This window comes from Arvicanthis niloticus, chromosome 28 (genome assembly GCF_011762505.2).
Source record: "Arvicanthis niloticus isolate mArvNil1 chromosome 28, mArvNil1.pat.X, whole genome shotgun sequence".
Lineage (NCBI taxonomy): Eukaryota > Metazoa > Chordata > Mammalia > Rodentia > Muridae > Arvicanthis > Arvicanthis niloticus.
Window position 1 is genome coordinate 12,425,511 of NC_133436.1, and position 25,509 is coordinate 12,451,019.

At 42.4% G+C, this 25,509-nt stretch overlaps 2 protein-coding genes across 7 annotated transcripts in view; one reads left to right on the forward strand and one right to left on the reverse strand.

Annotated features, from left to right (window-relative positions):
- The window catches only part of Tfb1m (transcription factor B1, mitochondrial), a 35,750-nt gene extending 22,407 nt beyond the window's left edge, over positions 1–13,343 (forward strand). Inside the window, exons 6-7 of the mRNA XM_076926726.1 lie at positions 10,779–10,906; positions 12,550–13,343. Coding sequence (XP_076782841.1) covers positions 10,779–10,906; positions 12,550–12,793 — 372 coding nt within the window. The 3' untranslated portion in view covers positions 12,794–13,343. The remainder of the gene's footprint in view (positions 1–10,778; positions 10,907–12,549) is intronic.
- The window catches only part of Tiam2 (TIAM Rac1 associated GEF 2), a 204,525-nt gene continuing 192,023 nt past the window's right edge, over positions 13,008–25,509 (reverse strand). For 4 of the 6 annotated variants that reach the window (XM_076926716.1, XM_076926717.1, XM_076926720.1 and 1 more), the window contains 11 exons: positions 25,060–25,128; positions 24,147–24,272; positions 23,240–23,348; positions 21,508–21,687; positions 20,212–20,330; positions 18,967–19,075; positions 18,448–18,506; positions 17,102–17,207; positions 15,916–16,003; positions 15,228–15,382; positions 13,008–14,080 (listed from right to left, as the gene is read on the reverse strand). In XM_076926716.1, coding sequence (XP_076782831.1) covers positions 13,467–14,080; positions 15,228–15,382; positions 15,916–16,003; positions 17,102–17,207; positions 18,448–18,506; positions 18,967–19,075; positions 20,212–20,330; positions 21,508–21,687; positions 23,240–23,348; positions 24,147–24,272; positions 25,060–25,128 — 1,734 coding nt within the window. In that variant the 3' untranslated portion in view covers positions 13,008–13,466. Of the gene's footprint in view, positions 14,863–15,227; positions 15,383–15,915; positions 16,004–17,101; positions 17,208–18,447; positions 18,507–18,966; positions 19,076–20,211; positions 20,331–21,507; positions 21,688–23,239; positions 23,349–24,146; positions 24,273–25,059; positions 25,129–25,509 lie in introns of all 6 variants that reach the window. The other 2 variants (XM_076926719.1, XM_076926718.1) reach the window with 2 other exon arrangements.

Genomic DNA, 25,509 nt, shown 5'->3' on the forward strand with positions numbered 1-25,509 from the left:
AGTTGAGACCCACATAACAAAGCTATGGAAAGAAGCAAAATCAGGATTGGGGAGGAAGAAGAAGAAGAAAACAAAAAGGCTTCACAGGGAGCCAGAACACACTGACTAGTAAGCACCCTGGGATCCAGGCTGCGTGCATGCACAAACATGCACACAGAGTGGGTGAGGATGCTGCAGGCTTGGAGACAAAGGTTCATAGTGGGCTTGGGGACTAGCATTCTACTGAGAGAGCATCATGAGCAGTGTTTGATTCGGGGCATAGGTAGAGTCATCCGTGTAAGTCCCTAAGTACACTGAAGCTGTCTGTGAAGTGGACATGCCTTGTGAGGCAGTTTAGACACTTCAAATTGTAGCTGTGGTATCTGATACGGATTTTTTTTAGCGTTGTAGACCACTTTAAATAATTTTAAACAATAAAGAAAAACCTCAAATCTACCTCCTCCAAGTAATTTATAAATATTAGAAAAGGTAAGAACTGAAAATTGGTTCAAATAAATCTTTATTCAGCTTATGACCCAGTGTAGTTTTTGAAGGAGAAAGGAAAATTGAAGGACTTCAGAGTCCTACACAGCCCTTCCGTAGGTTAGCATTTGTTTAGCGTCGTGTCCTTGGTACTAGCTTATGAAAATGCAAGATCCTTTTTCAGTACCACCTGAATGCCTCCCAGTTACAATCCAGGGGAAGTGTCCAGAGCTCCAAAACTCACTCCCTGAATAACTCAGAAACAGCTGCAGAGACTCTGGAAAGGGCCTGCCAGAAATAGCCACATTGTTGTCCTAGGGAGAACAATAAAATACCCCCTCCCCTTCTTTTACTTTGTAACTGCCTTTAAAAAGACGAAAGCGCTTCTTAATTCCCATCTTCCTGCTCCAGCATCAAGCACTCTGTCTGATAGTATGCACTGCTCTCTGAGAAACAAACAGTGCTCCTTGGAATGTTGCCACTCGGCGTTTCTCTTTCTGAAATAACTCATGATAAACTGCAGCTACTGTTGTGATTCTTACACACACTTCAACCCAAGGAGCCTGGAGATGATTCTTGGTTTCATGTTATGTCTCTGGACTTAATTATCCTAACAGAAAATGGGATGTTTGGATTTTTTTCTTTTTTCTTCCTTCCTTGATCTGAGTGAATTAATTTTTTAGGATCCTAGAGCTGAAGGAAACCTCAGCTGTCATCTAGAGTGTGATTGTTTGGTAACATCAATGGACTCAGGCGGAAGCACCCTTGCCAGGGTCTTCTACAGGACTGCCCTGTGCCACTTGCTCCTGGCTACTTCTGACCCCTCTTCCTCTGTCCTTCCTGCCACCGTGTATTTCCTACTGCAGCACTACATCGGAGACAGAAGCACCTGTCTGCTCCTTTCCTCTCCAGGAAAACAGAGGCCTGCGTGGGGTACAGATAGGACAAATGGTTTGGCGTTCCTGCTTGCCAGGAGGCTGATGTGTGGCATTTGTTAAATACATAAATTGACACTAATCCAGGCCAGTGTCAAAATACAAACCTGCCATAGCTGTAGTTGGGTCTAAGACATCAGATCCTACTCTGCCTGGATTGAGTTCTGTTTTGTCAATCCCATGATTTTAAGGAATTACATTCTTGAGTCAGCCTGTGTACAGGCTTGATGACCTTAGGACTTAATCTGCTAGGGTGGGGCAGTTTCTTTCTTTTGTTTCCCAGATGTCCCAGCTATAACCAAAACAGAACAAAAATTAAAGGCTTGCAGGGAGGAGCACACACGTGAATATACAGTTTTATACCAGTTGTTGTGAGTTCACGCATCAGTCTGTGAGACTGACAGACCATTCCAGCCCAGGAGTTTCCTGCAGTTGAGATCAGTGTTAACACTGCCTAAGACCATCTTGATGTTTGCGTTCACCTTTGCTTTGATGGAATAGCTTACATGTTAATCAGTCTATATCCACCTTTGCCATCATAGCTTCCTTTCCATCAAACAATACATTTCCTAAATATATACATACATTTTGGTGTCATATAGATCAGTAGTCGGTTGTTGACATAATTAACAAGTCCGGGTAGCAATTAATTGCAGTCAGGCAAAAAGCAAGTAACTAGAAAGACATTGCATCTAGTTAGCACAGTACTTGATTCCTGCACAAGATGACTTAACTTGTGCGTAGAGAATTATGAAAAAAAAAAAAAAAAGTTCTATAAGGTGCTGTGCAGCCCCTGTGGCACTGAGGCTTTCCTCTCCAGCCACATGCGTGATACTTTATACAGCCTGTCCCCTCACGTGGCTCAGCTGGAGGATCAAGGCACACTTAGTTCAGCATTGTGCTAACAGCAGCAGTGAGGAGATAGGAAAGTGAGGGGGCCTCAAGTGGGAACTTGAGTCTTGAGAACACTTATATTTCCAGAGCATATCACATTGAGAACAGAACCTTAAAATATGGCCAGTTTATAAACTACTTACCAAAAGGAAGTCTATAGGTTCTTTTTTCCAATTTAAAACTAGTTTTCCAGAAAAGATTCATTCATACCAAAAATATTTAAAACATCTGTAACTTCTAATTCAAATGAAGCAATACCCAGAGTTCTGTACTTAGCTGTCTGAACAATCTAGAAGCTTCCATACCTATTGCCAGTAGCCCTTACAGCCTTAACTCCGCTCTGCGTTGACTCCTGATGTCTTCAGTGTCTGGTGCAGAGAAACCACACGTAGGAGGCTGGGCTTGAGAGTCTGAACATTGTCTGTGAAGTGCCGACAAGTAAGTGTGAAAATATGAAATAAAGAGATGAGAGGTGAAAACTGCTGATGCTGCTGGGAGTTAAATACCAGGTTCTCTCCCAGGGTTTGATCTGTGGGAGAATTAAGACAGGAGAGGCGGGGAAGGGAGGCAGTTGTTGTTACAACAGGATTTGTTGAAACCTAAAAGCTGAAAATGCTTTTGTGTTGCTGTGTACAGAGGAGGGATTATTTGGGTGCTCACAGAAAGGCCTTTTCATTTAATATTATGTTTTAGTCACACAGTTATAATTTAGTTTTGAATTTTTGTCAGTGTTGGAAGATACAATTTTATGTTCTTGGTTAAAGAATGCCATCTGAAATATTTTTAACTGGACTGCTTTGCAAATGACAGTTGAGACTATCACTTTAATTTTTATTCTGTTGCTGTTATCATGTGTGAAAGAAACTGAGACTCCCAAAACTATTAGCTTTTAAAAACCACTAGGAATTTTTCTTTAAAATTTTTAGTTAATAAAAGAAAGTCCAACAACAGCTATTGACTAGAATATGATCCACCTTCAGAAATGTTTGTTCTGCCTCAAGTCTTTTTCTCTCCCCTGAGAAAGTCTTAGAGTGTAACTGTGTAAGTTAGACTTTAGAGAATGAGAGAAATTATATAAAATGACATAATGAAGCATGGCAGATAACAGCTATGGCCATGAACATTGATGCAGATGCATCTCTGGATTAGGTTAGCTTTTTATCTTAATAGTTTTAATTTTACAAATTATAAATTATGTAGCCTCTATGTACAAACTAATCTTTTGATTAGATTTTTAATTTTACAATATTATTTTGAAAATAGTTTTCCCCTCTCTTAACTCTTCTTAGACCCTTCCCACTTTCCCACCAACCCAAATCCACAACCTTTCTCTCTTTTTTTCATTAGAATTCAAACAGTATCTACAAAAGGTAATAATGATAATAAAAGAACATAAAAATAAGCCAGGCAGTTGTAGCACATTCCTTTAATGCCAGCACTCGGGAGGCAGAGGCAGGCAGATCTCTTCAGTTCGAGGCCAGTGTGGTCTACAGAGTGAGTTCCAGGATAGCCAGAGCTACACCGAAAACCTGTCTCAAAAAAACCAATAATAATAATTAATAATAATAATAATGCACATCAGACTAGAACAGAACAAACAGGAAAAACAAAGAGCACAAGAAACAGACACTAAAACATGTCAGATGTTAGTATTAGCAGTTAATAATAAAACATATTTCAAATATTTGGATTTTCCTACTGTTTTGTGGTTTCAGCTTAATCTTTTGCAACTTTGGCATTACTATTTTTCTCCCTTAAACATGTAAAGTCTGGATTTTTTTAAAGCTGTAATTCCCTTTAATAAAGATGTGAACGATTCTGTAGGTGTTTGCTGGGGCATAGTTTTCTTGTAGGCGCTAGTGGTAACAGCACTGTTATTACTGTTGCTTCAGGAGCAGCCTGGCAGCTCCCTTCAGTGTTTGTTTGACTCCATACTGGGGCCTGTTGAAATGCAGATACCCTTTAGCTAGCAGACCACTGACCACCTCTGGGCTCTGACAGCCTGCTGAGTGAAACTTAAGTTGGGGCATATTTAGAAGTGTAGTGAAACATTATAACTTTATCATTATCACCTTGTGGTTGGATATTAAAGAGAAGTCTTTGAAGTTCATAGGCTCTGTTCTAGATAAATCTTATACCCCCTTAGCTTAAGGCCTTCCCAGTGACCTCTCAAGTTGTGCTTCATCTGCTGACTTGACAAGAGTGCATCCATAGATACACAAAACTGTCCCCTTGCTTTCCCAAATGTACTCTATATATGTAAAAGCTGACACTTCTCCATGTGTCAACTCTCAAATCCTAAATGGTATCCTTATTTCTGTACACAGCTTGCATTCATTCAGTAAACTGCTTTGTTTCTGACTTTAAAGTAGCTCAGTGCCTCTCCTGCTTTGCTGTGACTCAGCAATATGGCAGTTCAGCCCTGCTATGGGAAAGACCTCTGTCTACCTGATCATGGCAGGGTTCCAGAGCTGGCTGTGATCCTGGTTCATAATGGGAACTAATAAGTATTAGATAAAAAAAAATTATCACTATTTTTAATATATAAAATATTAGTTAATTTATAAATTGCTTTTGAATGATCAAAAAGTAATCATTTCTAAACAGGACTAGAATGTCCCAAGTTATTTTGTGTTATGGTTAATATATGCTCGGCCCAGGGAGTGACACTATTAGATGGTGTGGCCCTGTTGGAGTAGCTGTGTGACTGTGGGCATGGGCTTTAAGACCCTCATCCTAGCTGCCTGAAGTCAGTCTTCTCCTAGCAGCCTTCAGATGAATATGTACAACTCTCAGCTCTGCCTGTACCATGCCTGCCTAGATGCCGCCATGCTCCCACCTTGATGATAATGGACCTCTGAACCTGTAAGCCAGCCCCAAATAATATGTTGTCCTTTAGAAGAGTTGCCTTGGTCACGGTGTCTGTTCACAGCAGTAACTGAGACATTTTGGAATCCGTTAGTTTGTCATCTTTAATAATATCCACCCTTTATGAACTGAACTGCTGAGGCTGGTTAAGACACTTTAACATTTAATTTGCAGACAACGTGTGAGGTAAAAGGATTTTGCTGATAAGAAAACCTAGTTAGAGCTAAGTGACTTGGTTGTGTTATAAAAGACTAAGTTTCAGGGATGGAAAGAAGGCCCAGCACGGCGCAGCTTCTGAAGCTACAGGTACTCTTAACACCACTTCAAGAAGCGTGCGTGTCTCTATGTCTACACTGCTCCACCTCGAACCCTTCACCGACCACTCAGTGCAAAGTCTGTTTTGGGTAGAGCAGTTCCATTTCATTTTTCTTATCTAAGAAAAACTTGGGAGATTCCTTTCATGTGCGGTGTGTGTTAGTGATGCTGGCCTGGCTAACACCAGTGGCTTCTCTTTCTGACTCAGCCACTGCAGTATTTATAAACACCTCCATAGAGCCAGCAGCATAGGAAGCACACTGATTTTTCCTCTATTCTCTCATTACCTGATCCTAATAACCAATAACAGCCTCAGAAAATGACAAGGTGTCAGCCGTAGGAGAGGAAATCCAAGGATCCCTGAGGATACAGAACATCCATAAGGTCTTCAAAGGCCACTACCAAGGCCGTGGAAGTTATCAGAAAATTTGCCTATGGTATGGTAGTGAACGACACAGTGCCTTGGTGCTATGACTTGAAAGCTGCATTTAAATAAGTCATCTCTGGGAGGCTGCTGTAACAGAAGAAACAAAATCCAACTAAGTAAATGGCCGCAGGTGTACTTTGCAGGACATAGATTCAAGAAAAGGAGTGTTTGTGAGGTCACAGATGTGATTGAATGTGTACTGTAGTCAAGGCCATCTACAGTCTATTAAAAAAGCAAGTACCATCTTTGCTTGCAGCCTATAGTCACATTAATAAGGAGACAGGCTTATTACCTAAGAGGAAGCAGGTCAGCTAATGTCACTAGAAGGTCTCTGTAGGGAGCAGTTTAAGGTTGAAGTCCTATGGGAGGAGGAAGCTGGGGTTGATGTAGTTTCTGTACACACTGAGTTTAGCTAAAGGAAGGCCAGTCATTAATAATTCTTACCTGGACCTGAAAGGGGCTTTCTTTACCATTCCACTGAGCATGACACAGGGTTAGGCTTTGCCATTTTTGTGAGTCTGAAGCATTGGGGTCCTTGACATGGCTGTGCTCATGTCAACTATATACATTCACTTAGGACTCCATCGGCTTCCCACAGGGAGCCTTTTTTCTCTAACTAAAATTAACATCATTTCCCCTTCCTTCTCTTCTCTCTACTTCCTCCCGTACACCCTTCCCTCTTGTTCCCTCTCAAAGTCATGTTGACTTTTTCTTTATTTGTGTGCGTGTGTCAGTATGTGTACATGCATATGTGTACACCTGGGTATCCACATGTACACAAGTGCACCTAAATACATAAATACAACTCGCTGGGTCCATTTAGTGTTGCTTATATGTATATGACTCCAGGGCTGAGCACTTGGTATTTGGATAAGCAGTTAGAAGTCTCACTCCTGGGGAAGACTATTTCTCCAGCTCTTGGCATTCTTTAGGTCTTTGTGTATTGCTGGGATGCCATAAGATATCCCCTTCCATGTTAACATGTCTGTTGGAGGTATTCTTCAGGGCTTGTTCCAGCAGGCGGATTATTGAGGCATCATGGGTAAGGCTTCCCTGTCATTTCTATAAAACCCCAATCTCACAGCAGATTTCCTGACAGCAGATTTCCTGGTCCTCTGACTTCTACAGTCTCTCTGCCCCCTCTCCTGAGACGTTTCCGAGCTGGGGTGGTGTTACAAGTATATCAATTGAAGCTGAGAACTCCAAAAATCACTTGTTCTTTTCCATGGTCACCAGTTGCTGTTTTCTCTAATGATCTCTGTTGCAAAGGAAAGTTTCTTTGATGAGGGTAAAACCTGTACTTACTGTGGGTGTGGGGACATTTGGATGCACTTAGGAATTACGCTGTTTTAGCAAAGTAGTGGTAGTATATTGTATGTTGACATCCATGATATCACTGGCTCTGAGTAATTGACTAGGTCTCTAGTACCGAGTGTGATCCAAGTAGAGAGCTATTGGTTACCACCAACATATTAGTGCCACTGTTGCATCCTTAGAGTTATCATGCCATGCTGGTCATCGACATATATAGTTTAAATAAAATTACCCCACTTGATTTACTCCAAGAGCCATAAACCATCTAACAAAAGCCTAAATTCAGGCACAATAAACCCTTTTTCAAGTTCTTACTCAAGAGACTCCCAAAACAATATAGGTAGGCTATTGCTGTTGTCCTTGGTTGCTTCTCAGAGGTTAGACACTATGCACTTCAGAACAAGACACAGAACCCAATCTGGACCTGACTAGAAAGCCTCCTCCCTGAGGACTAGCTTTCTTAGTACTAGGTGTCATGCAGGCTTCCAAGGGAGAGGAACAATCAAATCAGCTGCAATACCTGTGAACCACAATGAAGCTAGAGTATTTTAAGTGTATCTAGCTTTTGTCCTGGTTTTTTTTATTCTAATTCAAAAGATTTAGGATTCAAGAGAAAAGCATAATGATTGTTGTATTAAATAAATGTTCGTGTTCAATTATAAGTAAAAAGCACTTTTTATCTGTTACCATAGTTACCAACCACTCTTTCGGTGTGGCTTTTAGAGAAAAGTGCCTGCATTACTCAGTAATTTCAAGAAATGCTTTTACAGGAGTGAGCAGAGAAAGTGAACAGGAGTGGTCCTCCTGAGTTCAGACACAGTCAGGTTGCTGACTGTGCTCTCTGCCAGTGAGGTTTAGAATTCTGCCATTTAGTATTACATTGTGAATGGGAATTTTCTTTCAGCCTTATACAATGCTGACTTAACTAGGTACCAGAATCTATATTATTCAAACTCTAGAAGTCTGTTAGCTTACTTACATTGGATGCTGTTACAGTTCTGTAGCATTTTAAGGCAATTTAAATAAAGCAAGCATCAGGAGTTTCCTGTATTTGCAAGCACTAATTGGTTTGTAAAGGAATGAGATTAAGCAGTAAGGATGAAGTCTACTTATAAAATCCAAGAATACCACTGTGAGTGGCAGCTTCATACAGAAAGATCAGTGTATCTTTCCCTGAAATCGTGCCTTTAACTTAGCAGTGTTTGGATCTTATAGTGGGTTTGTTTGTTTGTTTGTTTGTTTGTTTGTTTGTTGTTATACTTTTATAGTCCCAGGTCAGATGGAAGCTTAATTTTATCTCATACTGTTCTGTTGTTGTTTGAATTTTGATTAGTGTTGCTGCTTAAAGGTAACTTGAGACCACTGGATTGTTGAATATGCACACTGAGACTACAAAAGAACTTATTAGAGTTAACTATGTATTTGGGAGAATTGGGTGAAAAACATTAGAGATGATTCAAGAAGGTGGCTGAAGGAGAGGCAGGGCAGGAATCCAGTGAGTGCAAATGTTGTACGGTACAGGGGGTCACAGAATGACATCATAGGGTGAGGTATAGAAGGCGCTCTAGGGCCTGGCCAGACACTAAGAATCATGATGAATGATAAAGATTGCATGTCAGAATCTGTGGAAAGTCAGAGGTTCCTTGACATGTAGTCATTATGGTGCATCTTGGCTGCTTCTCTTACCCAACTTCTGGACCTTGTTCCTTCCAGAGAGTACCCTAAGAGTGAACCAGCTTTTCTAAAACCCTCGCTATCTCCACACTCCTCTTTACAATTCTCTGTAACTACAAACCACCTCATTTTGTTTTGTGCAGGCCTAAGAGTCTTACAGGAAGTATATATTAACTAGAGGAATTGACAGAGCAGCTTAAAGAACACAGTTGAAAAGTATTATTAAAGGTTATTAAGGAGGGAGGGTGGGAAAGGGAAGGTTATTAAGAACATTTAATGTTGTACTTAGTATTCATAACAACTGTTCACCATAATAATCATCAAAGAAGCCTAAAGTTTGGTGGGCATTCAGGAGCCGTCTGGTTTAGAAAGGCCCTCCCATAGACAGTTTCACTCTTGTTTAGAACCTTCTGTGTGTCCAACCACACTGCCCCTGTGGTCAGAGATCTGCTTCCAGTTACAGCCAATTGGTATCGCTATACATCAAGCCTTTAGCAACAGAATCAGTAGTGATCACGGAGAGGAAGCTCTGAGCTGGCTGGCAGGCATTTCAGGCTATGCAAACGGTACTGTGGTGCCCAGGGAGCCTAGTCACCTGTGGCCAAGCTTGTCTTCTCTCTGTACTTCCAGGTCTTACATCTTACTCTGGCCTCTTACTTTTCCTCCCACTTAAAAACAAACCAGTACCCTCTATCCAGTATGCTGCTAGCAGTTTGAAAGGAGTTATGCAACCACAAGAACCTTGGAAAACAAGCTATCCTAAGAGAAGATGATTGCCAGAGTGGGACTGGGAAACCAGACTTTCTTTTGAAAAGCAGCAGCACCGCCCACACTGCTTCTGTGTGCATAGAAAATACAGGCACTGACGGGTTCATGAGGACTGCTAGAGAGCTGTGCTCCCATGATTTCCAAAGATGGATTGTTCAAGGCAAGGGACAGAGCTTGTTGTTAGAGCATTTGTTTGCAAATTGTTGTGCTTTCTTTGCCTCTGGAGCAAGTTACCAACACCCGAGGCAGTGTTTTATTCAGTTCAAGAGGCTTCAGCTTGTGTAAACTCACCAGGACTGTGTTGAACCCATTTCTCCCTGTCTTCACATTTTTCCTATTATCATGATTCTCAATGATTCATTCATAATGAGTTCATTTCTGGAAAAGGCCAGAGGTAAATCTTTTACCACATATGCTTAAAAAGCTAGTCATCTGGTAATTAAACCACCTCAACAGCTGGTAGCAGCTTAAACATTGTCTTTCATATCAGTCCAGCCTCTACCTCTGGCGCATGTAAAGTTGCTACTGAAAGATGTGGGCCTATGTGGTCTCTGCACATGAATTCAGTTCAGCTGAATAGTCAGCATCTGTATCTGAAATGGCTGGTGTCCTAATCATCCCTTTCTGGGGAGTTCAGCTCTAATGGTCCTTAGGGATCCCTGTCCTACAGCCAGCACTGCTACTGCAGCTTATTTTACTCTTCAAAAGCTAAAATGCCCTCTGCCAACTCCCACCTGCCTACTGGCCTTTACAGTTACCTAGATAGGCTTTAACGGTCGTTGTAATTCTACATTTTGAAGTAGTGACCATCAGGCACTGTTCTAGTGGATGCCATTATAGATAGTTGCAACCAGCTGGATTTCTGTAGCCATCCAAAACTTAGCTGCTTCTGTGTGCATAGAAAATATAGGCACTGACGGGATCATGAGGACTGCTAGAGAGCTGTGCTCCTGTGATTTCCAAAGATGGATTGTTAAGGCAGGGGACAGAGCTTGGTGTTAGAGCATTTGTTTGTCAAGCATGCAAGAAGCCCTGGATTTGATCCTCAAGACTGGGGAAAAGCTTCATCACATTGTGCCATATGCTGATATGTTTGATCTTAATGATTGTTCTCGATGAAGGTTGATGTAGGAGTGGTGCAGCTTACGCCCTTGATACAGCCCAAGATCAAGCAGCCATTCAAGCTGGTAGAAAAAGTTGTCCAGAATGTGTTTCAGTTTCGAAGGAAATATTGCCACCGAGGGCTTGGGTAAGAATCCTTTTTGACTGTATGAATCTTAGTTTAGGTCCTGTGGTTAGCAGCATTGTCACTACCACTGAGGAAACACCCTGGATTTACCTTAGATGCCATATATAGGTTTGGTTTTGTCTTAAATACAACCTAAAACCCACAAGTGTAAAGCTTTTGCTGACTTGCTGCTAGGAAGGTTTTGGCTTCTGTCAGGACTCAGTTTGTAGAGTTGCTGTCTCTGTCCCTTAAGGAGACACTTAAGAACTAGAAAGCAAATATGACTTTTTAGCAGCCATAATGTCATCATAGTGTCTGTCTTGCTACCTTCTCTCAGCAGGGAGCTCTTTTGTTCTGTCAGGCTCCCTGCTCCACACAGGCACATGGGGCCTCCAGAAAAAGAAGACTGAGTCATGGCCCTGCAGCAACCATACCAATTACTTCTATCTAGCAGGTTTTACAATGTTTAGTTAGGTCCAATTATAGTCTGTTAAGAATGAAGAAAGGCAGTATTTAAAGTTTCTACATAATATAGTCAACATATAGCTGCTTAAAAGGGCTCAGTGTTTAGCACACATTGTTCCTTCTCTAAGACTTCTCACAGATCCAGTCCGGTAATCTCTAGGACGTAGGAAATGTGGGTTAGTTCAGAAGATGATTTCAGGTGTGTTGTGGCAGCTGGATCCTGAAACCAAAGCACCTTATAAAACCTTCTTAAAGGATTTTTGCTGACAAGTGTTGTGAATCAGCCTGCCATTTGTTCACCCTAGTTTTAAAGTATAACTCATACATCTTTATCTACCAGCTCTAATTGGAGGTTGCAGGCATCACAAAAAGTACATCTTACTTTTGGAAGTCCTGGAATTGATCTAGCCTAAAGCTGGTCCTACTGCCTCCAAGGCAAAACCTTCCTCCCACAGACTAAGTGATAGGCCCTATTCATTTCAGGGACCCTTCCCCTGTACAAAGTGTGTACAAAGTAGTCCCAAGTGTGAGAATCTGTTGTCAGACACTCTAGCCTGACCCCGAGCCCATTGATCTAAGTGACCTCACCTTAAGCATTGGGGAGTTTGCGTTACCATCAACCTGAAAGGACAATTTATCATCTACCCACCATGGCTTCTGTCAAGCCCTTTGGATGAGTTCCATGGTCAAGGTCCAGGCACACTTTTACAGGGTTTTAAGCATCTAAGTTCACTCAAAAAGCAGTTGACTGGGTTTAATTAACTGAAATTTAAAATAGATACTTTTGAGTTTTAAAGGTGATTAAGAACTATTTGTTTTCAGAACAGATAACAGTACTTTGCAAAATGAGTCACTCTTTTGTAGTAAGGTTTGAAGACTTAATACATTCAGGTTATAGAGAATCAAAATCAGAAATTTATTACGTAAGATATAATAAAGCTTTTACCAAAATGAGGCAAATCAAATGTGTTTCATTTTACCTTGGGAAGGTCGTTTTCCCTTTGTGGACACACCTTTCAAGTCTTAGCTTAGACCTGCCTCCAGAGAGTCATACCTGGGGTCTTTGGGGACCCAAGAGGCTCTAAAACCCAAGCCTCGGGCATCTACCAATGTGTCATTTTGAAGTTTGCACAAAGATATATCATGATTGACATAATAATTTAAGTAAAATTCTTCCCCCTCCCCCACTTACCTTTCAGAATGTTATTCCCTGAAGCGCAGCGCCTAGAAAGCACTGGAAGGCTGTTACAGTTGGCAGACATCGATCCAACTCTCCGGCCCACCCGCCTCTCGCTTATGCATTTTAAGAGTTTGTGTGATGTATACAGAAAAATGTGTGATGAAGACCCACAACTCTTTGCTTATAACTTCAGAGAAGAGCTCAAGCAAAAGAAAAGGAAAGGCCAAGAAAAAGATGGTGACTCAGAAAGCTACGAGTTCTAACTGCTGTCTTAGGGTTCTTGCCTGACAGTCCCTAGCCACAGTGTGGATCCCCACATATGTGCATCCTTCCCTGCCACTCTGTACAGACAAATACCAGTGACCTCGTGCCGTTCACTATTCAGCTTGCTAAGAAAACAAATACCAAGTAGATACAGTGCAAGCTTGCCTTTAATATATATATATATATATATATATACTGCATAGATACGACATATTTAGTATAAACAGCATTTATTACAGCCTTCCAAAATGAAATATCTTCACATTGTGCCCCTAAACCATGTAAAAATAACTTAAATGTGCTTTAAATAAAGCAAAAACTAACAGCTCAAAGAAAATGCCCAAAGAACTGGGGGGAGGGGCCCTTTTAAAAGCTATTAATCACAACTTTCCCAGTCTCATCCCACATAACTTAAAATAATTAGAATGCAATTTTATTACAAGACTAAATCATTTGATTCCTGCTCAAAAGGGGTAGAAGCTAGTAATTTACAGATTCTGACCAACTAAATCTAGTTTTCTGATTCACAATAAATTAAAATAACTTAAATCTTTACAGGTTTTGTGGAAAAATATATACTGCGTAAAACTCAAACATGAATAGTTTTCCTGCAGGTTCTATTTTCCACCAATTTAAAAACATGAGCATTGTAACCACATCACACAAATCATACTATGATTTGCCATGGCTCTGTGCTTCATAAAAACACTCCTCATTAACGACTGAAGTTAAACTCTGGACACTGAATTCTCTCTCCAGAACCAAATTTAGATCAATGCTGGCAGTTTCCGGGTGGCTGTCCAGGGACTGGTGACGAGTCTGTGCCTTGAGCAAAGTTCCTCTGCCCCTCTTGGTGCTGTTTGCTTTCCGTTTAATGGGGCAAAAGTGGCCCCTGACCAGCTTGGGCTGTTCACCTGGCCCTGTGACAGGCTGCTGCCCAGCTGGGGGCATATCGGGTTCCTCAGAGATTCTCAGTCTCTGGAACTGAAGCTCGATGTCCTTAGTAGGGCTGCCCTGTTTCAGAGGGTGGTGGAAGTCCTCATCTTCATCACTCAGGATGTCACTTTCTTTGATGAGACCGTCTGGGAACTCTGCCAGGCCCTGAGCATCTTTCTCCAACCCAGTGCTCTTACAGTCTTGCCTGCTCTCGGCTAGTGGACAGCCGCTGCTCTGGGTGCCACTGCTCAAGCTGCACTCATCCGAGTCCAGTGAGTTGCCCTTGCTGGGCTCGCTGGGCCACTCGCTGCTGGAGGATGTTCTGAGGACCTTCAAAGACCTGGATGAGGCTACCAAGAAAAAAAGCACATTTCTCCATATGACACAGGAACAGAGTCTACAATGTAGAGTTAGGGCCTTGGGGGTGACACTTGTGTGAAGATTTTATTATTGTGGGGAGTAGTTATGCCAAACCATAAATTTACTGATGTCTTTAGAGTTTTGTTGTTGGGTCTCTTACATAGTTCAAGCTGGCTTTAAACTCGTATAGCTGAGGACAGTCTTAAACTCTGCTGTCTACTCTTGAGTGCTGATTCCAGTGTGTACCACCACACCCAGTCTTATGCATGCTGGAGAGCAGGAGTTTGCTGAATGCTGGGCAAGCACTGTGCCTGCTTAGCTACAACCCCAGGCATGTATGAGATGAAGTCGGGATTCAGCTGTCTTTTATACCACATCTCTACACATGGCTTCCCTGTTTATGTCCCTAGATGCTCCATTAGAACCTGAAAAATGTTCTTACCTCTCTTGAGCACTGTCTTTGCTGGAACTTATAATCAATGTTAAGAGAATTAAGATTGTGAGGATTTAATCGGGGGAGTGATTGATTGTATTCTCTAGAGTTGGAAAGGGTGTTTCTATAAGCCATTGGCACCATATTAGTTTTGATGACCACAGAATATCTTGACAATAGAACAAAATAGAGTACATGCAGATGTGGAAAGATCAGATTGGTGGGGAGAAGGGAAAAGGAGACTGTGCCCTATAAGATTACAAAGAATTCAGACGTATAGCTCAGTGGTAAAGGCCTACCTAGCATCTATCAAAAGGTCCTGGGTTCAATCCTTAGCACCTATAAAAAAATGTTTAAAGGAAGAAACAAAATGCTTAATTTGGGAAGTAGAAAGCTTAACAACAGTATAATCTAGGCTGATGACCTGCTGGCAGTGATCACATAAGAATGAGTATATCCAGTCTTTGATCCAAATTAAGTATTGACCTTCAGGAAGCCTAAAACTAGGAACCCTGCAGAGTAAGCAAAGCCCCCAGACTCCTGCTTCTCTTAGAGGAGGAATGAAAAGGTAAGTCTGCATTGCATTGTGCTGGTGGGAGAGGGCGTTTGGGGCTGGAGGGAGGTATATTTTATGAGAGGAAAGTTACTCCTGATCATTGACAGATGCAGTTATAGCAGTTATAGCCGTATTGCAAAATTCTCACCTAATTTGGCTGAAACAGGAACTCGGTTCTTAAGAGGTACCAGACGATCCTTACATGTCTTCTCCAATGGTAACTCACACTTGATGTGGCGCCTAAAGTTCTCTCTCAGAATAGACCGAATCACCTTAACAATGCTGGTTTTGCTCTCACTGTCACTGGGGGAAGAAAAGAAAGAGTATGCACTGTCGCTCTGCTTCTTTGTGGACCTTCCTAGGGATAAAGCCCTGGAAGCTGGATAAAGCCCCAGCTCTGCTTTGCCCCTCAGAAGCTAGCAAGCTACTAGTGTGTGCCTGGCTTTTCTGACTTAAAGTATTTCTGATCAACATATTCTATTGGACTATCACTTGCCCTTTTTAAGGTGAAGCTGTGCCCTCAGACCAAAATTCAGGAGGGCACTAAAAACATAGCCCCTCCCCCACACACAGTTTTTTTAAAAAACATTTACTTATTGCGTCTATATATGTACCCGGGGGGGGGGGGGGGGGCACTAAACAGACCAGAGGTGGTCAGATTCCACAGAGCCTAGAGTTACAGGAAGTTGGAAGCCGCCCATCATGAGTGCTGGGAACCAACCCCAAGTCCAGTGGAAGAGCAGCAAGTACTCCTAGCTTAGCCATCTCTCCAGCTCTGAACTCCCCTTTAAAGGGACACAATTAAGTTTTAATTAATCATGTGTCAGGGGAAGTACCTGCAGCACAGTTGAAAGATGGTTTCTGGCCGTCCTTCAATTTCTGACTTGGTATGAATCAGCTCCCACGTGGAATTGTTTTCAGTCCCTGGGGATAAGGAAGTGGAAACAAGAGTCCATAACTTTGCTAAAATGCTACAAATGAGGATACCTGGGGTATTAACAGTTCAAAAGTCCTTCATTTTCTTCCACAGCACACTCTGAGATAATAACAATCAGCTACAAAACTTGTGCCTAAATTCTCCATCCCTCCTTGGAGGTGCCTGCTTGTTTTGGTGGGTGGTAGTTTACGGTGTTTGTTTTGCTTCTTTTATGTGTGTGGCAAGACCTCAGCTGTTGCCCAGGCTGTCCTTGACTTTGTGGCAGGCATCTTGCCTCAGCTACCTAGTTCCAATTCCTTCCCCCTTTGAAACAAACAGGAAGATTTGCTCAGGAACTTGAGGTGACAGAGCCCCCCTCCGTCCCATGCAGTCATGTTCTTAGAAACATAAGGACTCTGGCACACAAGCCTGTGGGTTGTCACCAAAGGCTCTTGCTGCCAGTTAGTTATTATAGAAGGTGCTTGGAACATTGTTCAATGTTAAAGGGGTTTTTTTTGTTTTGTTTTTCTTTGTTTGCAGTACTCTTAGTATTAAGGAATTTTCTAGTATGTCTAAGTTCATAAAATATAAATTTGTGGAACTTTGTTTAATTTTAAGGTTTCAAAGCCTACAGCAAAAAGGAAATGTTGACAGTTGTTGATTGTAAAAGGCCATCCAGTGCCACTTGGCTTCTTTGAAAAGATTGTGAAGAAACAGCAAAAGAACCCAGCTCTCATTTTCTCTCTCTAAAAAATAAAATACATGAAAAAATGACCCCAGGTGCGATGGTTTGAAGATGTTCCCAAGGCCCATGCACTTCAAGACTTGGTGGCTAGCCTGGAGGGAGAAGGGGTGGAGGTTGTTAGGTCAGAGAAGGTGTGTTCTCAGTCCCTAAGCCCTCACCTACTACTTCCTGTCTGTCTCTCTGCTTCCTGTCACCACTGAGTAAGCAGATGCCTGCCAGCACATGCTCCTTATATTGTACAATGCTGCCACCGTACCACAGCCTGAAACAAATCATTCCTGCCCATCAGAAATCTTACTAACATGGAAGTCTTATTTTTCCATCCCACATGAATGAAAAGCACATGGTAATGTTTGTTTACCTGCCGTGTTCCCCAGTCTCACTTGAAGTGCAGATATGGGGATCAACCAGCGGAATTTAAATGGGTCCAAGTCAGCAGAGTTGTGAGCAGGCCGGGAATTCGAGGGCTGCAACATGAGAGACCACCAGGAAGAGGTTACAGTCATGTGTACGGTGAACAGAGGAATCTTGATGTGTGTGCAGGACTCTGTGGGCGTCTAAGATGCATACAAACCAGGTACACACCCAGTACTTAAAGACCCACCCAGGCTTGGGTCTGGGACTGTGCCAAAGTGAGAGTTGATGGAAAGCAAGTTTCCCTGTCTCTGCAAAGACAGCAGCCTTGCCTTCCTGCTGGTGGTTTATGGTATCCATGGCAATGTTCTGACTGAATGCTTTGGAGTTTTGTTTGGGTCTTGACTTTTTGAATCAAAGTAAAAATTATTTTAAAGCCAAAACATTTTAGACCTCAGTGTGTATGAAACCACATCTACTATACTTTTCAGGGAAGAAAACTTTTCTGTTTTGGCCTCACTTAGGCGTTTGTCGTAACATCTTTTAAGATAGATGGACAGCTATTCCACTTCTGAGCGTATGTGGAGAGAACTCAATATGCCACCATAGAGATGTTTACACTCCATATTTATGGCTGCTTTATTCACTGTAACAAAGAACTGGGATCAAACTCATTGTCCATCAAAAGATGAATGGGTAAGGAAAACTTGGGGTGGGGTGGGGTGTGCTACACTCACTCCCAAAGGAAAATGATGTTAAACATTTACAATAAAGTGGATGGACTCAGAATGTAAATATTAAATGAGGCCGCTCGATCTCAGAAAAAAAAAAACAATGTTCTTTTCATATGCAGAATCTAGCCAGCAGTATTTGTACATATGTATATTTACATATGTATATATGTAAACAAATGTACATTTGGGTACAATATTGTAACATGAAGAAAAGAACAGGAACGGCTAAACTACAGGGGCATGAGGAAGGACTGAATATGAGTAACAGACTCAAGTTATGAAGAGAATATAAAGCTAATTGTTTTTCTAGTTCTAATTCTGTCATGAATATTTTGGTTTTGATGTGATCTGTGAGTCAGCACTGAATGTGTAAAGTTTACCGTGAAGTCCCGCGGGCTTGTATTCCTAATGCTATTCTAGCTGTACAAGTTCACCGAGCCGCGTAGACTTGGGGTGTGGTGCTTTTATTTATTTGTAAGTGCTTTATAATAAAGTGTAGCTGAGTAAGACAGATGGTGTTACGTTCTGTTGGACAGTGAGGCCGTGATTCTCAGCAAGCGTTTTCGGTACAGCACGGGGGAGCTATGAAAAAGCATTAATTGAAAGTCATTGTTCTTACCAGTTTCTTTTTCAGCTTGCAGTTTTCTTTATAAACCAGTATGACAGCTCTCTTAAAAACTAAAGAGAGTTAAAGAAAAAAGAAAGGTCTCGTTATTCTCTGCAAACTCTTTCAAGGTTAAATTAGAGCTGGGTACTTTCTGAGAACAAAGTGCTTCAAATTCATGCCTCTGAAATTCCACTGTATTAACACCTGCTTTGCCTTGTCTGACTGGAACTGTGAAGAAGTCCTGACTAGGAACTCGGGTCCTGGCGTTTGTTTATCCATTGTGGTACTCACAGCTGAGGCCATGGCATCTAGGTCTCAGCGAGAACATACTACCTACATGCTCTCCCAATTCTGAATGAGATGGAAGAGGGGTTGAAATGAAGTACTGTGTAGACAGCAGGTTCCCAAACCACCTCATGAGGTGCCTCCCTGAGCAACATCTTCCTAACTCCCCAAAACCAGGAGTCAGCAGGAACAGCAGTGTTAGTCAAGCTGGTTGTTACTGTTAACGCTTTTGAAAGGAGTACCAACCAAATACTGTGAGCTCAATGTCCTTCCTGGCTTTTCCCAGAGACAGGAACGGGTTCAACCAGGAAACTGTAGAGTGCATCAGAAGTTCCCCCATGGACAGCTCTGTTACCTACATTGTAAAGACAAGAAACCAAGATGTGGAAACCCCGGAGTGGATTCTTTGATGTTAGACACAGAATTGTACACATGTGCTCACTGCTAAAATGTACATGCGTACTGTTTATTTCTATAGTCTCGGTCAGCACAGTGTGAAGTGGTGGAAGGTCTGTAAATGTGAGCCAAGCATCAAGCTGCAGCGTTAGTAAGAGGGATGATTTACGGCTTCCTGCCTGCTGGACCAGGGGTTTACCACTGAGCTACATCCTTGACCTGGGTCTCTCTTTATTCTTTGTTTTGAGACCGGGTCCTTCTCAATTTCTTCAGCTGACCTTGAACTTACTCTGAAACCAAGGCAAGCTTTGATATTGCAATTCCGCCTCAGCCTCCCAAATAGCTGGGATTACAGGACCGTTAACTAATAGGAGGTGGTAGGTTTTTTGTTTTTTTTTGCTTTAGTACACACTTACATAGGTGACAATTCTGCCACAGCAGCCATGTTCATCTAAGGAGTCCGTGTTAGTGTTTATTTACTTCAGGTCAATGAACTATATAAGGCTGCTAATAAAATATACCTAACTGACCTAAATTTAAAAAAATAAATAAATAAAAGCTCTGTCTCTTTTCAGTTCCTGCCACTCTCTACTTCTTCTGTGTGCTTTAACAGTTCAGTGGTCCAAGTTTAGCAACCACACAAAAATGAAAAATATACAAAATACAGAATGTCAGTGATCCCTGGGTCTGCCTGAGTAAGCAGGCAATCACTCATCTCTGATACCAAAACAGAATGGTGAGCAGAAAGGAACAAGCTCCATATTTTATCCACATGCCGGGCTCCTTCCTTCCTCCATTCCCCAAGCCCAGCCTTCCCTGGGTTCTAGTTTCTGGACCTACAACTCCACTCAACATAAGAAAGAAGGGAGGTGGGGAGAAGCCAGCTCTGGTGCTTCTGTTTGCCTCTGTACAATGCTAACATGACACAGTTACATTTTTCATTGCATTTCTCTATAAACTATATAATTACTTTATATATTAAGAGCAAAAAATAGCTTCGTCTCCCCCAGGAAAGTAACCAAGTAGGTACCCTGGAGCTTCGCCTAAGCTCATCCACCCAGGCATGAAGCTGCTCAGCCCAAAGCCCCCACAGACCTCCTTCTCTGTGCCACTCTGCTCTGCCACCAGCTGGTCAAACACTGTCCCGTAATCCTCGTAGATCTTCTGCATCTCATTGATGTGACTGGCTACTTTTTCCATGGCCTTTAGTGCTTCTGAAAAATATGAGAGAGATACTATGCTTGCTTATTCTAAATCCCATCAAATGCCAGCTTGGGATTCCAGCTCTCAACTAATGGGAACATGATTGAGGGACAACCCATTTAATGCAGGTGTTACAATCAAGGGTAGTCAGACTGTCTTCTACCTCAAATTCTCTCAGAAATGAGGAGACTGTGAAAAGTGCCATTAATAAAGCTAACCTTAGCCCAGCTACATTCATACACAATGACTATAACCAATTCCATATTACAGAATATGAAACAGAGTTCTAGAGAAGAGTGAGTAGTGGCACCAGATTTTAACCCAACATGTCCGGCCTCAGAGGAGCTGATCTTCCAGTGTCTCCTCTACAACCACCTGGCAGGTTAGGAATCCAGCACAGTTGTTCAGTTACAACGTCAGAGGGCAGGAGGCAAGGCTCAGTGCTTTAAACACGTAGGCCTAGAGTTTGGTTCTCCAGTTCAAGAAAACAGTACAATACTTCCCGTGTATGTACATTGCAAATACCCAATTGCGAGCTCAGTTGTTTGCATTACTTGCTATTTGTCTATAACTTGGGCAAGGGGGCATATGAGGGACAAAGGACTAATTACAATTTATATCATTTATTTAGTTGTACAATGTAGCATTCATGTAAAAAAAAAAATCTAGGCTTTATTGGTTATGATACCAAAGTATGTATACATTGGAAAAACAAGTCTGATGCATATTCTTCTCAGCGATTATTCTCAGTGCAACTAACCTGTTTCTGTCTGGGAATTATGTTGTGGCTCAATTAAACCTGCTAGCTTTGAGGTGGAAAACAAATCGCTTTCTCTCTGAGCCTAGGGGACGCTTAGTGCTCATCTCCAGGGTCTGGGTGCTAATGTCAAACGGTATCTCAGGCCAATCAGTCACTGTAGCCATCCCCTGTGAGATACCAGCCACTAAGGTATCGACTGCCTGTCGGGTCTGAGCACTGCTCAGAGATCTCCACAAGGTGGCGCCCCATGCAGCAAGCATGTGCGTTAGCTGTCGCATAGCCAAGGGCCCAGCAAGTACAGGAGAGACTCAATTAGGGGTTCTTACAACCCTGTTCACTAGACCTGTGGGCTTCTACTTCAACTCACTAGACCTAAATTACATTAGTTTAAAATGTGCAATCAGATCATCCCTCTTGATCCCTCTTACCTGTCAGGTGATAGTGTTCTTCACTCTCATGGTCAGTCAGTGACACCAGCTCCTTGAGGAGAAGAGGGTACTTGAGCACTCTCTGAACAGGCTTGATGAGATAAGACTCCAGCGTGGAGGAGTGCTGCTTGGTGGGATTCCGGGCATCCAGAAAAGCCTTGAAGGCCTTGTCGGTTTTAGCTGCAACCAATGGATAACAGATCCTTAGGAGAGCATGGTGAGGTGAATTAAACTGTATTATGTTATCTTCCAGTGGAGTTTTACATATTGCCACAGTCCTAATGCCATTCAGTAATAAAACCAAGTGCACCCATGGGTCAAGCACAGAGTTTTATTTTTATGTACCAGAGTAGAAAAGAGTAGCGAGTGTCTTTGTCACACCACGGACAGAGCCTGCAAATGAAGGTAGCTTACTGGGGTTGTAGAGGATACCATCCATACTCTAGAGGATGTGAGGTCACAATGGAGCCCTGTATACCCATGACTAGGTGGCCCAAAGATGGCCTTCAATTACAAGGAAAGCATTAACTCTCCTGCCCTAGGACTTACTCAGTACACTATTGAAAAGTGTGTCACCCCACCTATGAAGCCTTCACCACACATCTCCAAGCAGACCAAATGTGCTTACAGTTCTTCCCACCAAGTGTGGCATAAGGATCCCTGAGCAGCAAGAACTGCCTCTATCCTGTGCCAGTGTTATGACAGGTTCATATGATAGGGCAGTGGGCATGCCGGCCATCACACCAACTTCCCCTGGTTGCCATTGGCAGAGCGGCCATTGAGAGTCCAACCATTTTGGATGAAGAAACGCCCTCATTTAGGTTATATCACAAGGGTAAAATCAATAGCACATAGATGACACTGATCGCTAGACCATGTAGGAATCAAAATGATCCTTCATCTTTATGGCAACAGACAAATTGAACTCGGTGGGTTTTTGTTTTACTCTACACCATTCATAAAAAAAAGGTTTGTGTGAAAAGAAGTATCCTTCATTGAAAATGGCCAGAGAAGATGGATTTTTGGTTATTTGGCTAGTTTACAGTCATTTGAAGCATTCCAAGAACATGGTGTTTTGTTTTTTTTAATTTTGGTTTTTGGTTGGTTGGTTGGTTGGTTGGGTTTGGTTTGGGTTTTTTTTTTTTTTTAACTTGAAATTTCTGGGGTACTGTGAAGTTCTGCATTTAGACCAAGTTGGTTTAAGCTGCTTCAGTAGAAACATTAAACCCAAGATTGTAGAAGAAACCTCTCATGTGGCTCCATGAAATAAGAGTAGGTTGACACATAACCTTCATGACAGTGGGAGAGTAGACAGCCTCTAAGAGGAAGTATTTCCCAGGTCCACCAGGAAAACCACCTTAGTTATGTGCTTCCTGGAAGTTTTTGATGGCAGGGTTTTTATAACTCCACAGGCCTAAGAAAGTTAACAGAATTGTAGGGGGGAAAAAGAAACCAGTATGCATTCTCTCCACTCATCTGAGGCTTGTAGCTGTATGTTTTTACAGAAACACACACACACAGAGTGAGGTGGCACATGGAAAAGCTTGGAACCCGGCCTGCCCTCGACCACCATCACTGCAAATACTGAAAACTCTCCTCTCGCTTTTATCAAGAGAGGAGGACAAACCATGAAAATTACATTTAACTCTCTACTTGCTGGATACAGACCTACCCTTTATTAACAGTTAAAAAAAAAAAAAAAAAAGAACTGTAAAGGGCATAGACAACTCACCTCTCTCTAGAACCTTCTGTACTTTAATGTGGTTGGCACAGAATCCACTGTAGAGCTTAAAGTGATCTGCGTAATAGAGGAAAGAGCCTCCCAGGGAGAACAGCAATTTCTAGAAGGGCAGAGAAAAGGTCAAATCAAACATGTCTTCCGTGGGCTCTGGCTCCAGCAAAGAATTTGCTTCTGACAACTGTCAGTACTGTTCTGTTCAGTCTAGCAGACCTTTAGATTGATGGGAAAGGTGCTTCCTGGCAGCAGATTAAAACTATCTGATGGATGGGGACTACAAATGGTCTAAGACACTGGTTCTCAACCTGGCATTTCCAACAGTCTTAGACAATCCCTGTAAAAGGGTCATTAGACACCCCCCCCCCCAAGGGGTCACAACCCACTAGTTGAGAACCACTGGTTTAGGGGGTGGGGGATGGGGACTCTCAGAGCCAACACCATACTTGGGATGAATCATTCTGACTGTATGCTTCTAACCTCCTTCCTACTGCCTTTCCTCTCACCTCTTCAAGAATTTCCTGTCAGCCATGGTCCTTACAATTCATTCATTACTCCTTCACGAGGGACAAAGTTCCCTGATAGCCATCTGAAAATCCACATTCTCCAGCCCAGTTTCCCAAGACCTCATGAAAGAGGTACCCTGTACAGAAGAGCTGCTCTTGCTTCAAGGGAAGTTTCTACAGTACCTTTCTTGAAAGCCAGTGGAGTAGACACGCTGAGGAATCGGGTGATCCAAGACTGCTCACCCCTGAACACAGTCACTCCAGGGCAAAAATACACGGCCACCTTTCCCCACCCACAGAGAAAGCAACGCAATAAAACACTGAATTTGCCTACATAGCAGAGAACTTTACACCTTACCCACCTACATTTGCTTTAGATCCAAATTCAAAGTACTTACCCGAAACTGTGAGGGGGTTTCCAGGACACTAAAGTCTGAGGAAGCGGAGATCCCGTCCTCCAGAGTCTCCAGGAACACCTTCTGAAACTCCAGCATCTCTGGCAGACTCCCAAAAAGTGACTCCATCTACATGAAGGGGAGGCTGTGAAAAGGTGTAGCCAGGGCAAGCTAGGCTCCCTCAGCCCCAGCACAGGAAGTGCACACCCCTAGACACAGGCAAAAGCAGAGCCTCTCCAGAGCACAGTCACAGGGGTGTAGCCTACACCTAGAGAGACACAGCTCCATCTCCCAACAATCTGATACTTCCAAGGCTACTTTTTAAGTGGATTTGGAAGTTAAAAGCCAGGGAAAATGAAAATCAGAAAAAAAAAAAAAAAGCCAATTTAATATTAATAACTCATAAACTGAAAAGTAACTTTTGGGCATTCCTGAAGAGAAAATCATCCTTCTGCCTTTGAAAATATACCACTGAGCTTTCTGGAACAGAGGCCACACACACAGGACTTTCTGAAGATCCTTCCACTTGGTTGAATGTAGATCAGGACTCTACAGCTGTTTTCTAGGACTGTTGTGTCCAGCCTGCAATCCATGGGCTACATGAAGCCATGGACAGCTATGGATACAGCCCAAACTTAAGTAAAACATACTTCCTTTGCATCAGGCATGATGGCACAGGCCTTTAATCCTCACACTGGGGAGGCAGAGGCTGGCAGATCTCTGTGAATTCAAGGCCAGCCTGGTCTACATAGTTACATAGTTCCAGCCCAGCACACTGAGACCCTATCTTTAAAAAATTAAAAAAAAAAAAAAAAAAAAAAAAGTTTTGCTTTTGTCTTTTTCCTGTGGTTCTTGGGTACAAACCCTGAAGGTAAAAGCGAGGCTAGGCAGCAGAAGGAAGGTGTTTGCTGTTTACCTCATCTTGGGTAAGAAAGGTCTCACTCTGAAGTGGCTCCAAGTATAGTTCAAAGAGGCAGCTCAGATCCTGAAAGCCAAGAGAAACATCTCTTTAACATACAAATCTGTAGAATAGCCAGTTATTCTAGCAGCCTAGGCAGCAGCCCCAAAGACTTCCATTAGGAATGGTAGCATGTGTCCTGTTGAAATTCTTGTCCTTCTAAGTAGTTATTATTGCCTACTTAACACAAAGATTAATGACTCCATACCTCTGTCTCTTAGATTGTACAGATTCACTATTGGTATCAGCACCTACTCTGGCGTTAACTTCTTGTTGACAGAACAGGCTCTGTCGTTCCTGCCACAGAAGCTATCATTTTTCTGGAGGGGAACGGAGGGGCAGCTAGGCACTGCTGGAGTGACCTGGCATTCTGTTCTATGCCAGGGAGCACTATGGCAGCCTCTGTAT